We start from the raw sequence: 14,569 nt of genomic DNA on the forward strand, positions 1-14,569 counted from the left end.
GCATCATGCCGATATCATAGGGGACAAAGGAAACAAGATAGAATAACTGGGTATACAGATCACACTAAGCTCATATGTGTTTTATTTGGAATACAATGTGTGAACTTTCCATTGTGTTTTATAAATCATGCCTTGGTATTATGTGAATTGCTATGTCACTCTGACTGGTATATGGCTTAGGGTGATATATGAACCTGCTGTCTTGTAATTTGATAAGTAGCGAGGCTGTTTTCTTCTTGCTAACTTTTCCTAGATTATCAGATTTATTCTGCTGCTACTTTAGTATTTTCTTTTTCCTAACAAAAAATGGGGAAGGCAACCAGAGCACAGCATTTGATTTGAACAAGTGATTGTACACTCTCTTTGTCTGACAGTCATTTTGTTTTTACAAGGCTTTCTTTGCAAGACCATAGTGTATTATTCTTTTTGTTATTATCATTTTCATCCAGCGTTTGGATTTATAATACATAGACACATCTATGAAAATTAAAATCATATTCCTTTGCAAAATGGGAAATCAGTTTTCAGCCCCTCTAGGGAACTTCATTTAATCAGTTGCATTACTTGTGATTGAAGCCTTCTTTAGCTCTTCACACTGCCGGTCCTATCCTTAAAGCAGGGCATATGATTATCCCTGAATTTTAGGCAATAATTGCCAAGGGGCATCTATGTGATATTATAGATGGTTTTAGGTAATGCTTTGCAATGATTGTGACAATTATATTTAAAGCAAGGGAGCAGGACTGGAAGTGGATAGGACTAATAGGCTGGGTTCCTTGTCTTTTCCCAACCTGTTCCTCAGATAAAAAGGAATTACAAATTGCAGAAACATAATTGCATCCTTTAAGAGATGTGACGTTAGAAACCAATTATAAAATGAATCATTACTCATATTCTTTAATTGCACAATATCTGAATGGAATCAATTCTTTGTGGTTTAAAGAAATATGCATATATTTTTGGGTGATAGGAAATGGACCAAATACTTAGTCCTTTGTAAATATTGTTGAAGGTTACCATCATGGGGAGCCTGCAGACATCTGCTGCTATATAACAGCATATAGTAGCAGCTGGTCATTGGTGTCTGGCTCAGAAGCAACAGTACATAAATAGTCCGAATATGGGAGATAACTGCCTTGGCAACCACAAGCCCAGCCTTCACCCTGTCCTGGTTCTTTCTTGTCCACTTTGCCTCATATAAAACAAATGAGTAACAAAGGAATATGGAAGCTGACTTTTCTTCTGATCCAACAGCTATTGTTGGAACTGCAGTCCAAAAGACTTGGAGAGCATTAGCTTTTCTATCCATAACATAACTGGGACTTCCTGTCAGAATATTCCCTTCCTGAAAACTCTTCTATTTATTTGACTTGCTTTGTTTTATGTTCATGATATCTCATCTGCTGTGTTTGGATTAGAGAGGGAGAGTGGAATCTGCAAAAATAATAATGATGGGTTGCAGATCTCAATGGCAGTCTTTTCAGCAATATCTTGCAGTACTGTTCCATCCTTCTTTGTAATCTGCCCTTTGTGGCTTTGCCAAAGAGCCCTCAGACATTTTTGTCCAGACACCAAGGCTGTATAAGACTTCATTGTGGCAATGTCATGCCCACAAAGTAGACAGGTTCATACCTTCTCGGATAGTATCAATTTCCCCAAGGTATTGGGAATAAATTAATGTTTTGATTACATTTATTATATGACTGTGTTAGGAGAACTTCTGAGGCATATTCTTGGAGGACCATAGAACTCTACACAGGCCACTGCTTGAAAGCTAAGCATACTTGGTGCTGCTCAATATTTAGACGGGAGACTGCCAAAGGGTATTAGCTCTGTAGCCTTTAAAGGGAAGTATCCTGTTAGAAAGCATTGGCTCCCATTCTGAACTGTTGCCAAAAAAAGGCATAGTTGAGTCTATAGTTGAGTGAGTAGCAAGTCCTGAACTCAGCTTAAGGATGGCTTTATCTTTGTAGCTGAAATAATCTCCCTCTCTCTCTCTCTCTCTCTCTCTCTCTCTCTCTCTCTCTCACACACACACACACACACACACACACACCACAAATACACAGTGAATGGCTTTCCAAAACGTTGCTCACGTTTATTTTAACATTCTCCCCTTTCCCTGAAAAAAAAAAGAAACCTTTCCCCTAAGAATCAGTTGGATTTTTCCATGAGGAAGCAGCTTCCGATTAGAATTCTCAGGATGTCTTTGAGGCAGAAAGTTTTCCTTGCTGTTTCCATCCCCACTTAGCAGTCTGTGCATCACCTCCAAGAGCATCTACAATTCTTCTGTCTGAATGGGGGCCATAAGGGCCAACAAGAAGCAGGGGGAAAAATAATAAGCAATAAAATGAACATTTTTGTCCATTCAAAGCTGAGGTTGCATACGTTCCAGATAGGGCGCACTATTTATAACTTATGTTATTACTTCAGTTTCTCTATTGTACCATTAAAATGTGTGGAGTACTATGACATATGCCTAATTCATTATGTGAGGGTAGGTTGAATTCTTCCCCAAATAGAAGTTCTGGACAAGATAGGCCATACAATTACATATATTTCGCTCTTTTGTTTCAGTGTCCCTGAATTGTTAGATTTATTTGCTAATAAAGAAGATTAAGTCATGTTTAATGACTGTTAATAAGCTGAATATAATGAAGGCCACAATGCTATTATTATCTAATGTAGATCTGGAACAGCCTTAATATTGCTTTTAATTAGCAAGCTTTGAATGTTAATTTTTCTCTGCAAGGAAAAAAGAAAAGAAAATGGGGGGGGGGGAAAAGCAGATGACATTTGATTCAATAAAATTATGCAACTAAAGCATGTATTTTTAACATTTTGTTTTGGAAACATTGTGGAGATATAATATTCAGGGTAGTTGCTAACCCAATTCACATTTGATGTCTCTTTTGTTATTATTTGATTTTACCTAGAACGCATTCACATACCTTTTCTATCCCAGGAAGATTTGACCTCAAGAATAAAAGTGATTGGCCCTTGCTTTCTTGAAAAACAAAGGCGGGAGGGCACAGCAACTGAGGATTGCCCAAGGGAGCATATGGTAGCTTGCTGTTCCCAAGGCCTTTCAATCTGGAGAGAAGTTAGAACTAGTGTGAGCACAAGACAAAAGCAGCTTAAATGGATAGATCATATGTACCATAGCATCAGTTTACTTCTCTTCTGTCATATTCTCATCATATGCTAAGAAATGTCCTTTTGGGTTCAGTTCTAAGTGGGAAAAAAGACACTGGAAACATGTAGGCCACTTGGAAAGATGGTTTTAATGGTGGACAGAACCACATGGTCTGAAGTCCTAGTGAAAAAGGTGACCACATGCTTCAAGATGTTGGGTGAAGAAGAAAAAAGGGAAGAGATGCTGAAAGTCCCTGGTTTTATGCTCTTTCTGGGCTTTGAACTTGAGCTTGTATTCTAATTGGTTGTCAGATTCCCATAGGGCCATGCAGGGGCAACTCTGTAGGCTGTATTTTGAGTCCAAGCTTGGTTGAGCATTGCTTCTTCCCAGATGCCATGTGGTGAGATGCATAGAGGGTTAATCCTACCTTTGTTATAAAGAGTAGACTGGCTCAGATCTTAATGACCCATTGACAAAGGTGGGGGCTATTAAGAATGAGTCTGTTTCCTGCATAAAAACATGTTTCTCCATTTCTCATCCAGGGAAATATAATATTCTGCCTTTAATATTTCCTAAAATATTTCACTTTCTTGGAGAGGGCTGGGTTTTAACTACCTACACTAAATAAATGAATGACCCTCTTCAATAATAATTTAACAAACTACAAGAGATCCAGTCATAGTAGGTACCTAAGAAATTCCTTTTTTGTGGCAGTGTAGAAATTTCCCTATACATATAGAGAGGATAGATTAATGCTACATGCTTTGATCAAATATTATATTGATGGGAAGTTTAGGAAGAAAATTGATGACTCCTTTTATTATTTATTAAATTTATTGGTCACCAACTCTAGAGGACTCTGGATAGCATATAGTTTTATTTGTATTATGCCTTTATTCTTTACAAGCTTTGTAGGCGAGCAAATACGGCTTAGCCCCAATCTGACCTAAATGCCATGTTTTAAATCTTTTTAAAAATAGATTTTTGTTTTAATCTGTTTGGTGTATGTGTGTGTAAAACACTAGAATGTGAGCTATAAGGCTGATAAATAGTGTAAATGATGAATTATAGAAAGAAGAGTTTAAAGAATATTTAATTTAAATAAAAAACATTAACAGGGTAAAATCTAATAAGGATAAGGAAGAAACTGTGGTTACTACAGTATCTGTGGTTGGTTTTGAAGCCAATTTGAAAGTAAGGCTTTTTAACCAGGTTAACATAATCCATGATGCCTAATTCAAATAACAAACAATTTTAGTGAGGTTAACAATAAAAGCACTCAGAAATAGAAAGAGAAGAGAGGAGAAAAGTACAATTTGTTACATTTGCTGTGTAAAGCATAGGATAGTGTGACCTTACCATTACCTTTAAAGGAGAATGAAAAAGACCTTAATTAGTTATTGGAATAATGCCCTAAATAATAAGTACTTATTTATTGAAGCAAACTACCCAGTGAAGTTGTAGGATTTGTGCTGGGAATTTGTGATACAAAAATTTACCTTCTCTGGATAATGCCCACTGGATAAGTTTTAAATAACCCTTAGACCAGTGGTTCGCAACGGGGGGCCCAGGCTCCATTGGGGGGCAATTTGATTTTTAATGGGGCAAAATTTGAACCTTGTTTAAACCATGTTGGTGGCCTTTTAGGCTTCCTCCAAGTGAGTAGAATTCACTTTTTCAGTAAAGTAAGAATTATATGTCACTGGAGGAGGTGGGGGGGGCATCAGGATTTTAAATATGCTTAGGTGGGGCATGGCCAAAAAAAGGGTGGGAACCACACACACACACACACACACAGCGATAAAGCATCCATGACTCCAGGAGGCCCATTCAGGAAATTTCTTCTTAGTTTGAATATGGATGTCCCTCTGTAAAACCTCCATAGATTCTTGTCCTACCTTCAGGAGTTATGTACTATATAATAACTGTACCCTGTCTCCTGCAACTCCTCTTCAAGTACTGCGAGCTGCTATCAAATCTCCCCTTAGCTCTTTCCCTTTTAGGTTAACTTTATTCAATTTATATAATTGTTATTTGGAGGATTTAGTTCCAAGCCCTTCACCATCTCTGTTCTTTTCTGCATTATTTCCATCTTTCTTGCATTGTGGTGGCCAAAACTAGACACTGTGTTCCAAATGGGTTTGACCAATGCATCATGGGTGGAATTATCACTTGTATTTATTTGTTTAAAACAATTATGTACATAAATATTACATTACTCTAAGTTGGCCTCCCGGGCTGATAATGGATATGTGTTTTTTTGAGGGCTTCTCAAATGTAAGAGATTTTGATAGGAGTGATCCTGATTGGCTCATTAGTAAGTTAACAATAATTCAAGCTTTTATTACAGGATTTAATTCATTAAAAATTGAATGAGTAGAAAAAAATGGAATTTGTATAAATAGGAAAGTAAGCAATAATTTTCAACTCACCTTATGTATATGCCAATTAAGAACAAAAGTATTCTTAAGTTGCATACTAAAAGTAAGCAAGCCATATTTTATCTAACTTGTTTTATTCAGAAGATGCTGTCATTGATGGGGAGAGACTGATAGACAGGCAACTCAGAAGAATCCCCTCCTGGGATTTGTTTTGTCAGATGGGATTAATTTTTTTAAAAACTATCCTCTATTTGAGTATGAGTCAGATACTTGCCTACTTAACTTTATTTCAATAATGCCAGAAAAAAATCAGTTTGATGGTCAGAGATGAATAGCAACTTACATTTAGAGCAATAACCTTGCCACCTTTAAGATGTGTGGACTTCAACTTTCAGCTTTCCTCATTCAGCATGCTAGAAGTTCTAGAAGTTAAAGTTTATACATCTTAAATTTGCTAGATTGAGAAACACTGATTTAGAATCAGAAACACTGATTAAGATTGAGAAACACTGATTTAAAGAGCAGTGTGTTCCAGTCAGGAAATTGCATTAGATGACTCAACTGGATGATGATGGTGAAGATGGTGGTGATGATGCTATCCTTTCAGTTGTGTCTGACTCTTGATGATTCTATGGGCCAGGTCTCTCCACATCTTCCTTCACACTATTTCGTTGAGTTGTTCTATCCTCTGGCTGGTGTCAGCTTTGATGGTGTCCAGCCACCATATTCCTTGGTGGCCTGGTTTCCTTTTACTGCTAACTCTTCCAGACATAATTGCTTTTTTTCAGTAATCTAACTAGATTTTGGGATTTTTGTTTAAAAGCTTTAACAGGAAATGGGGGGGGGGGAGAGTGCTGGATCCATGGATAGACCTAGAAGGGTTTTGTTTTTTTGTTTTTGTTTAGAACACAACATGCATCTAGTATAGTAATATTCAATACATTTATTGTTTGATGGAAATTCAAGTTTGAAATGCTATTCTGTATTTTTTCCCTCTCCTTTCAGACTATATGAAGGTAAAGAACTGACAGAATTTGAAGAAGCCATGAGGAGACTTTTTGAGTCAATCAACAATCTGATGAGAAGTCAACATAAAACAGCTATTTTATTACAGGTTTGCTTATTTTTTTCCTTCAGTGCTTTAGAGAAGTGCTTCTCAAACTTTGCAACATTAAGGTGTGTGGACTTCAACACCCAGAATTCTCCAGCTTTAAGATGTCCACACATCATAAAGTTGCCAAGTTGGAGAAACACTGTCTTTAACAAAAGTGCATAGAAAAAGTGTAAATAGGGTGGTGTTTATTAACTTCCATTCCAAAACATGAACTTTCTTCCAATTTATCCATTCTAACAAGCAACTTGTTAGTTTTGGGATATCCCACTTTTTCTTGAGTGACACGGACAGTTCACAGAAAGGTATTCTGTAGAACTTTTCTGTAGAATTTTCTGGTACAATACACATACCAATTAGAATTTGGTTTCTGGTCTATCCTGTTATGTTTCCCTATTTCCTTAGACTAGTGGGGATCAGAGGTGGTATTCAGCAGGTTATGACAGTTCTGGAGAACCTACCTGTCAACGACTACATCAGCTTCAACCACAACAGCACACGAGCTTACAATAGATACAAACTTATGGTAAACTGCTCCAAACCTGATTGCAGTAACAGAGTTGTCAATGCCTGGAATGTTCTACCTGATACTGTGGTTTCTTCCCAACCCCCCAAAACTTTAACCTTAGTCTGTCTACTGTTGACCTCACCACATTCCTAAGAGGTCTTTAAGGGACATGCATAAATGCACCAGCATGCCTACTGTCCCTGCCCTAATATTCTCTTGTATTCGTATTCATTTCATGTATCTATAATCATGTCTATACTTTTATCTATTATCTAATTCATATTTTACAAAATAAATAAAATAAAAACTGGTAGCAGAAAATTTAAATAGTTTGGAGAACCGGTAAATACCACCTCTGACTGCCCCCATTTATTCTCTGCCTTCTGAATCCCAGCTGATCGGGAGGAAATGGGGATTTTACAGTATCCTTCCCCTGAAGTGAGGAGGGAATGGAGATTTTGCAGTATCTCTCCCCTGCCATGCCCACCAAACCAAGCCAAGCTATGCCCACCAAGCCACACCCTTAGAACCATTAGTAAAAAAAAATTGAATCCCACCACTGGTGAGGCTCTAGTGAGTTAGCTAGCTCCTGGACCTTTGTTCTAAATGTTGGTTTAGAACCATATGCCACATTTATAATGGGAGGAGCACTGATTCAAGCCAGCAGTCCAGTCAGTTCATTATGGCTTGATCAATGTGGCTGAAGAGGGATCTCAGATTTTTAGGTGCTGACCTAGGGTAACCCATACTGATTTCCACATTATTATAATGGTAGAAGAACTGAAAAAACCTACCATTTGCTCTCCCTGAACCAAGGTAAATTTTGCCATTACAGGTAATCCTTGACTTACAACAGTTCATTTAGTGATTGTTCAAAGTTGCAAAAGAACTGAAGCCAATTTTCACAACCGTTGCACCATCCCCATGGTCACATGATCAAAATCCAGGCCCTTGGCAACTGACTCATATTGCAGTGTCCCAGGGACATGTGATCATCTTTTGCGACCTTCTGGCAAGCAAAGCCAGATTCATTTAACAACTGTGTTGCTAACTTAAAAACTGCAGTGATTCACTTGACAATTGTTGCAAGAAAGGTTGCAAAATAGAGCAGAATTCACTCAACCACTGGTATTGCTTAGCAACAAAAAATTTGGGCTCAGTTGTGGTTGTAAGTCAAGGTCTGTATATGTTCTGTTTTGCTCTGCAATTGCTGAAAACTAATTTTGTCTTTCATAAAGTCTACCACTTGTCCTTGAAAAAGGATTGCTTTACATATATATATGTGAAAATACATGCTGAAGTCCCAAGCAGGTTAAGCAAAAAATGATTTATCTGTTTGGACATTCTGTGTGTCATTTTTGTTTTGAGGTCCTATTATGAAATCTTATAACCTAAATAATCTTGCTGCTAAGCTCTGGACAATCAAATAGCCTGCAATGTAGCACAACTAAGCACTCTAGTAAAGAAAACAACAACAACATAAATTCTGCTTTGAATCCCACCTTTCCAGTTTAGAGTTTAAGATCTGTAGATTGAAACATCTAGTATAAAACTCAAAATAATAAGGCTAAAAATGGATGAAGATGTCTCTCTTTAAAAAAAAACTATAATTGCCATCAGAGCAGATGTTGGGGAGGGGGGCAAGGAGGAAAAGGGTCCCCTCCCTCCCCCTCAGACCCCAGGAAGGAAAGAAGGAAGGGAAGGGAGGGTGAGGGAAAGGAAATGGGAAAGAAGAGAAGGAAAAAGGAAAGGAAATGGAAAAGAAGGAAAGGAAAAAGGAAAGGAGAAAGGAAAGGAAAAGAGAAAGGAAAGGAAATGGAAAAGAAGGAAAGGAAAAAGGAAAGGAAATGGTAAAGAAGAAAGGAAAGGATGAAGAAGGGAGGGAAAGGGAAGGGAAAAAAGGGAAAATGAAATAAGGAAAGGAAAAGAGAAAGGAAAGGAGACAGGAAAGGAAATGGGAAAGAAGAAAAGGAAAAGGAAAGGAAAGGAAAAGAGAAAGGAAAGGAAATGGAAAAGAAGAAAAGGAGAAAGGAAAGGAGAAAGGAAAGGAGAAAGGAAAGGAGAAAGGAAAGGAATAAGAAAAGGAAAAAGAAAAGGAAAAAGAAAAGGAAAAAGAAAAGGAAAAAGAAAAGGAAAAAGAAAAGGAAAAAGAAAAGGAAAAAGAAAAGGAAAAAGAAAAGGAAAAAGAAAAGGAAAAGGAAGATAGAAGGACAGAAAGGGAAAGAAAGAACGGAATGGATTGGTACTGCTCAAAAATGAAGTCTCAAGATCCCGTGGTCCCCTTTAGCTCAGGCAGTCCAATTCCATGCTGGTTTCCTTTCTGCCCGAAGCGAAGGGATCGCAGAAAGTCTGCCCAGTCCAGAACGGGGCTTCAGACAACGCGATGCCTGAGAAACCCCGTATGTGCAGAGAAACGCAGGCTACAACCAGCGAATCACTTTTTCTGAGGAACCGATGAAGCCCCACAGGACCAATGGGAATTCTCCCTTCTGCAGCGACATCGGACTCCGGGCAGAGTCTTCCTTGATTTTACCAATCACCAGATGGAGGAGAGAGTTCAGTGCAGATAGAGAAGGGAGGGAGGAGGGATATTTTCAGTCACATTTAAAGAAATGCTGCACTGCAGTTTGAAACTTGTGCACGGTGTTTTCTTGTTATGTGCGTGGTCGCACAGGTGCACAGCTTGGAGGGAACACTACTCTAGGACAGAAAAAAAATAGAAGGCATCTAAGGAAACTCTTTTGCATAACTTGTGTCCTTATCTTTTATATCAGTGAGAGTGGAAACAGTTTTGGTTTGCAGTGTAGTTTAGACAATAACTTATAGCTCAAACAGAGGCAATTTTAAAAGTGTAGGAATTTAGAAATCAAAGGTATCCTCAGCCTGCTCTAATATAATAAATTATAGTTTGTGGATGAATATTTAGGATTGTTGTAGTAGGATGAGAAGAGATTGAAACCACAAGGAAAGTAAATGTTTCTTTTATGTGAGCTTTCTGCAGTGGGAAAAGATAAGGTGCCAAATATATTAGAAAAGGTAGACACAAAAATGGAAATACCACAGCAGTGTGTACATGAGCTGGGTATCAATGAGATGGAAGAACTACTTCAGTCATAACATTAAGCTTAACAAATGATGCAGAATGAAACTGCAGAAATAATCTTAGTTCTGGCTCTAGGTTTAGGAGGAGAGGAGATTCCCCCCCCCCCACTCAAGAGGTTTTTTTAAAGAATCTTCTGGCTGGTATCAAGTATTTTTGTTAAAGGGATCTAGCAGTGCTATGAAGAGTCAGTTTCAATTTCATATTCCTCTCTAAATAATTAGAATAATTTTATGTCATTGACCTGAAGAAAATGCTGTCACTATCAGGCACTTAAAATAAAAGTAGCTCAAGGTGGAGAAAGGAGGGTAAAATTTTATATGTGTGTAACATTGTTTAAGGCATATTGTGGAAGGAGTGATGAAAATGCATATATTCATGAGCATGTCTCAAGTTCATATTCTTATCACATTGTATTAATTATTCTTGGGAAATTTGGGCTTCTGGATTCTTTAGACATTATTCTTTCTTAGAGACAGATTACACAAGATAAAAATGATTTAGATCAAGATTTTTGAAGGACTGTCTGCATCCTTATGAGCTTGTTTAAAAGTAGAGATCAGCCTTGGAGGTTTATCTATAAAAACCAACTGATTGGTGGTTTTTTATGTGTTAGGATATCCTGTTTAAACTCCCTTTGCCCACATTATTTAGGTTAAATTTTGCTGAGAGAGTGATTTGATTAAATCTAATGTTCTGTATTACTACTATTTTTAAATAGTGTGCCTCCTCACTTGTGAAATAATTTAAACTTTTATTATCAATGGCTGCATTTTTATTACAATATTATTTTTGCATGTTTATATTTCCAGCTGTTTTGAAGGTAAAACAAACAATCCACAGAATTGTTGACTGCCAAAGGTTAAGATCAACATAAAAGAAGTTATGCAAGATGTCCATCACCCTAAGTTTCTTGAAAGACATATGGGATAAAAATACACAACACATTTTAATTCACCAGGTTCTTTTACTCCAGCAGTACTATAAAAAGGACTTCTCATGTTAGCTCTCTTGATGGAATGAAGGGGCACAATACTATGCCTTAAAAATGGAACTGAAGTGGTTAGAGCATGAAGCCATGGGACGTGGCATGGAGGTCAAAGAGAGACGATGACCATGTGTGTGGCTGGGGAAGCAATGATATCCCCTCTGCCCTTTTTAAATTTGTAATATCTTAATTTTGCTTATATACTTTGGCCACCTAATGGGAAGAGAGGAGTCACTGGAAAATGATGTTCGGAAAGATTGAAGGCCAAAGGAAAAGGGGATAGCAGAGGAAGAGATGGTTAGATAGTGTCATTGACACAGTGGGAATAAATTTGGGCAAACTCTGAGAGAGAGTAGAGGACAGGAGGGCCTGACACTCTATGCGCCAAAGGGTCACAAGGAGTTGGACCCAACAAAAATCTTAATTTTAACTTCCTTCTTAATTCTGCTTTAACTTTGCTGTATTTACGTATATAAATCAGTTTTATGTATTTATTGTAAACCACTCAGAGTCATTTAGATAGGTGCTGTAGAAATGAGATTAATAAATAAATAAATGTTAGATGCTCATAAGGAGGAGATGGATTCATAGCCCTTTGCTGCTGTCCTTTCTCTGCAACTGGTGTTCAGAAGGATCTTATACTCCTGGAAGGGAAGCTTGTTGTCAACTGCTTTTTACTTTATATTTTCTTTCCTTTGAAAATTATAGCAGTGTAATTTCTGGCGGGTCATTAACACTTCTTCATATATGTAGTCTATGGAAAGGGCAAGCAATAGTCTCATAACTCTAGTGTTTCTCTGTTGGACAGCATTATTGGACAATATATTCTTGGGGGGAAAACTTGGAAAGAACTTTTTATTTCTTTTGTGCCATGGTTTCAGTTCTACTGCCATGACAGTAAAAGATCACAAAGACTTGTTTTCTGGTTACCAAATTTGAGAGACTCTTAATTTTCATCACGTATCCTCTACAGTCATAAAATTTGTTGTGATGGAACCATCCCAAATATTAAAGTTGCAGTGTGAGTAGTCAAATACCTCCTCATACAATATTCAACAGCCATGAGCATGGCTAATATTCTGAGTGGTTTTGCTTATTAGGAATATTTTTTTACCAGGCTAAAACAAAGTAGGCAGAGGCAAATACAATACACACACACACACACACACACACACACACACACACACACACATATATATATATATATATATATATATATATATAAGTCACAACCCCTGGTATGCCCAAATATATACAAATATACATACATACATACATACATACATACATACATACATACATACATACATCTATATCTATATCTACATCTACATCTACATCTACATCTCTCTCTCTCTCTCTCTATCTATCTATCTATCTATCTATCTATCTATCTATCTATCTATCTATCTATCTATCTATCTATCCACCATATTTTTCAGAGTATAAGATGTTCTGGACTATAAGATATACCTAGCTGTTTGGGAGGAAAACAACAAAAAAAATCTGCCTCTGCCTCCCACCAATTTACCTTCTTGCAGCAATCAGCAAACACTCTGGTCAGCACAGCCTGATTTAGCACGAGCAGCTGGTTAGCAGTAGAACCTACCTTCCAGAATTACACTAATCAGCTGTTCCAGACTGCGGGGATTGCTGCCACCCATCAGTGCTGTCACTGCCTATCACTACCTCCATCTATTGCTCAAACATTTTCAGTCTCCGTGCGCCCCTTTTTCAGCAAAGGGTGGTGATGGGCAGTGATGGCATCAATGGCCAGCTGTGATACCCACAGCCTGGAGCAGCTGATCAGTGGTATTCCGTGAAACAGATCCAACCATCAATCAGCTGCTCGTGCTAAATCAGGCTGTGCTGCGGGCTGTTTGCTGTTTGCTGCAAGGAGGCAAAATGCTAGGAGGCAGAGGCCGAAGGGTGGGAAGCGGCAGGTGGGCAGGGCTTTGACAACATTCTATAAGATGCACAGACATTTTCACCCACTTTGGAGGGGGGAGTGCATCTTATAGTCCAAAAATATGGTGTATGTATTTATGTATGTACCGTGTTTTCCCAAAAATATGACCTGTCCTGAAACTAAGGCCTTGCCACATTCTTCACATGGACAAAAATATAGCCCAGGCCTAAGAAACAAGCCCCCTGGACAACCCCCCGTCTGGCCAGGCAGAGCACCAAAGGTGTTCTCAGCTGCTGAGTCTTCCAGCAGCAGCCACTCTCGGAGGATGCTCTATGGTTGTGGGCCGGCTGCCAGACAGTTTTCCAGACAGAGAGTGCTGGAAGAGTACTGGAAGACTTGGCAGCTGAGTTTTGGAGTTTAGAAGCCAGAGAAGAAGTTATGCTCGGAGTGCGGCGGGGGTGGAACAGGGGCTCGTGTAACCACCCTCTCCAGCAATGCAGAGCTCCATCCACTGACCTAGGGGCTATCCCAAATGTGTCATGGGAGCTGGGGAGCGGGCAGAGTGCCACATTCCTTGGCGCCTTAGGGATACGCCCAAGGTCAGTGAATGGTGCTCTGCCCGGCTGGAGAGAGGGTTTGCCGGGCAGTTGCTCGTGAGCGTGGTCACCCCATGGCTGCTTCGCCCCTGAGGCTGTGCCCGGCTCTTCGGGAGCCAGTTTGCAAGGGAGCAGCTGCCCAGCAACTCCAAAACAATAAGCCATCCCCCCTATAATAAGCTCAAGGCCATATTTCATGGGGCAAAAGAAAATAAGACCCTGTCTTATTTTCAGGGAAACACTGTATTTATGTATGTATATATATGTGCGTGTGTTTGTGTGTATGTATATATAGCACCATAGCACAAGTAACACTGTGTTTTTGTTTTCTTTGCTTTTAGTTAGTTTTTAGTTTAGTTAGTTTTTTAAAAACCTTCATCAGACCATGACTGGCTAGTTCACTCTGTTAACTTCCTAGCTCTGGGAATTTAAACCCAACCAAAGGCCAAAATTCAACCTGGAGTTCTATAGGCATTTCTTGAAGGTTGAAGTAGAAGGCAATACACATTAGGCTTATATAACACATACCTTTCTTCATATCCCAGAAAGGATGAAACGTATCCATCCAACATTTATAATGCAATAATTATGTTTTGGGAAGTGGATTTGGGATGAAATAAGTAGGCAGACAAATGCTGTTTATTATGATCAAAATTTAACATACTGTATAGTTTAAAAAGCCTCTGAAAGGCAGGAGACTTTCTCACTATTCTGTGGAATTCATTTAATGGTCAAAGTGACCTAGAGAAAGTGAGATATACTTCTTAGAAAAGTTCCGTAAATCAGACCCCAATATGTCATTGCTTTTTAGTGGTAAACATATAGCTGCTGCACAGGTGA

At 38.5% G+C, this 14,569-nt stretch overlaps 1 protein-coding gene across 1 annotated transcript in view; it reads left to right on the forward strand.

Moving 5' to 3' along the window:
- DOCK2 (dedicator of cytokinesis 2) overlaps positions 1-14,569 on the forward strand; it is a 299,490-nt gene that overhangs the window by 62,616 nt on the left and 222,305 nt on the right. Inside the window, exon 23 of the mRNA XM_032212175.1 lies at positions 6,523-6,631. Coding sequence (XP_032068066.1) covers positions 6,523-6,631 — 109 coding nt within the window. The remainder of the gene's footprint in view (positions 1-6,522; positions 6,632-14,569) is intronic.

The sequence above is a fragment of the Thamnophis elegans genome, chromosome 2 (genome assembly GCF_009769535.1).
Source record: "Thamnophis elegans isolate rThaEle1 chromosome 2, rThaEle1.pri, whole genome shotgun sequence".
Taxonomy (NCBI): Eukaryota; Metazoa; Chordata; class Lepidosauria; order Squamata; family Colubridae; genus Thamnophis; species Thamnophis elegans.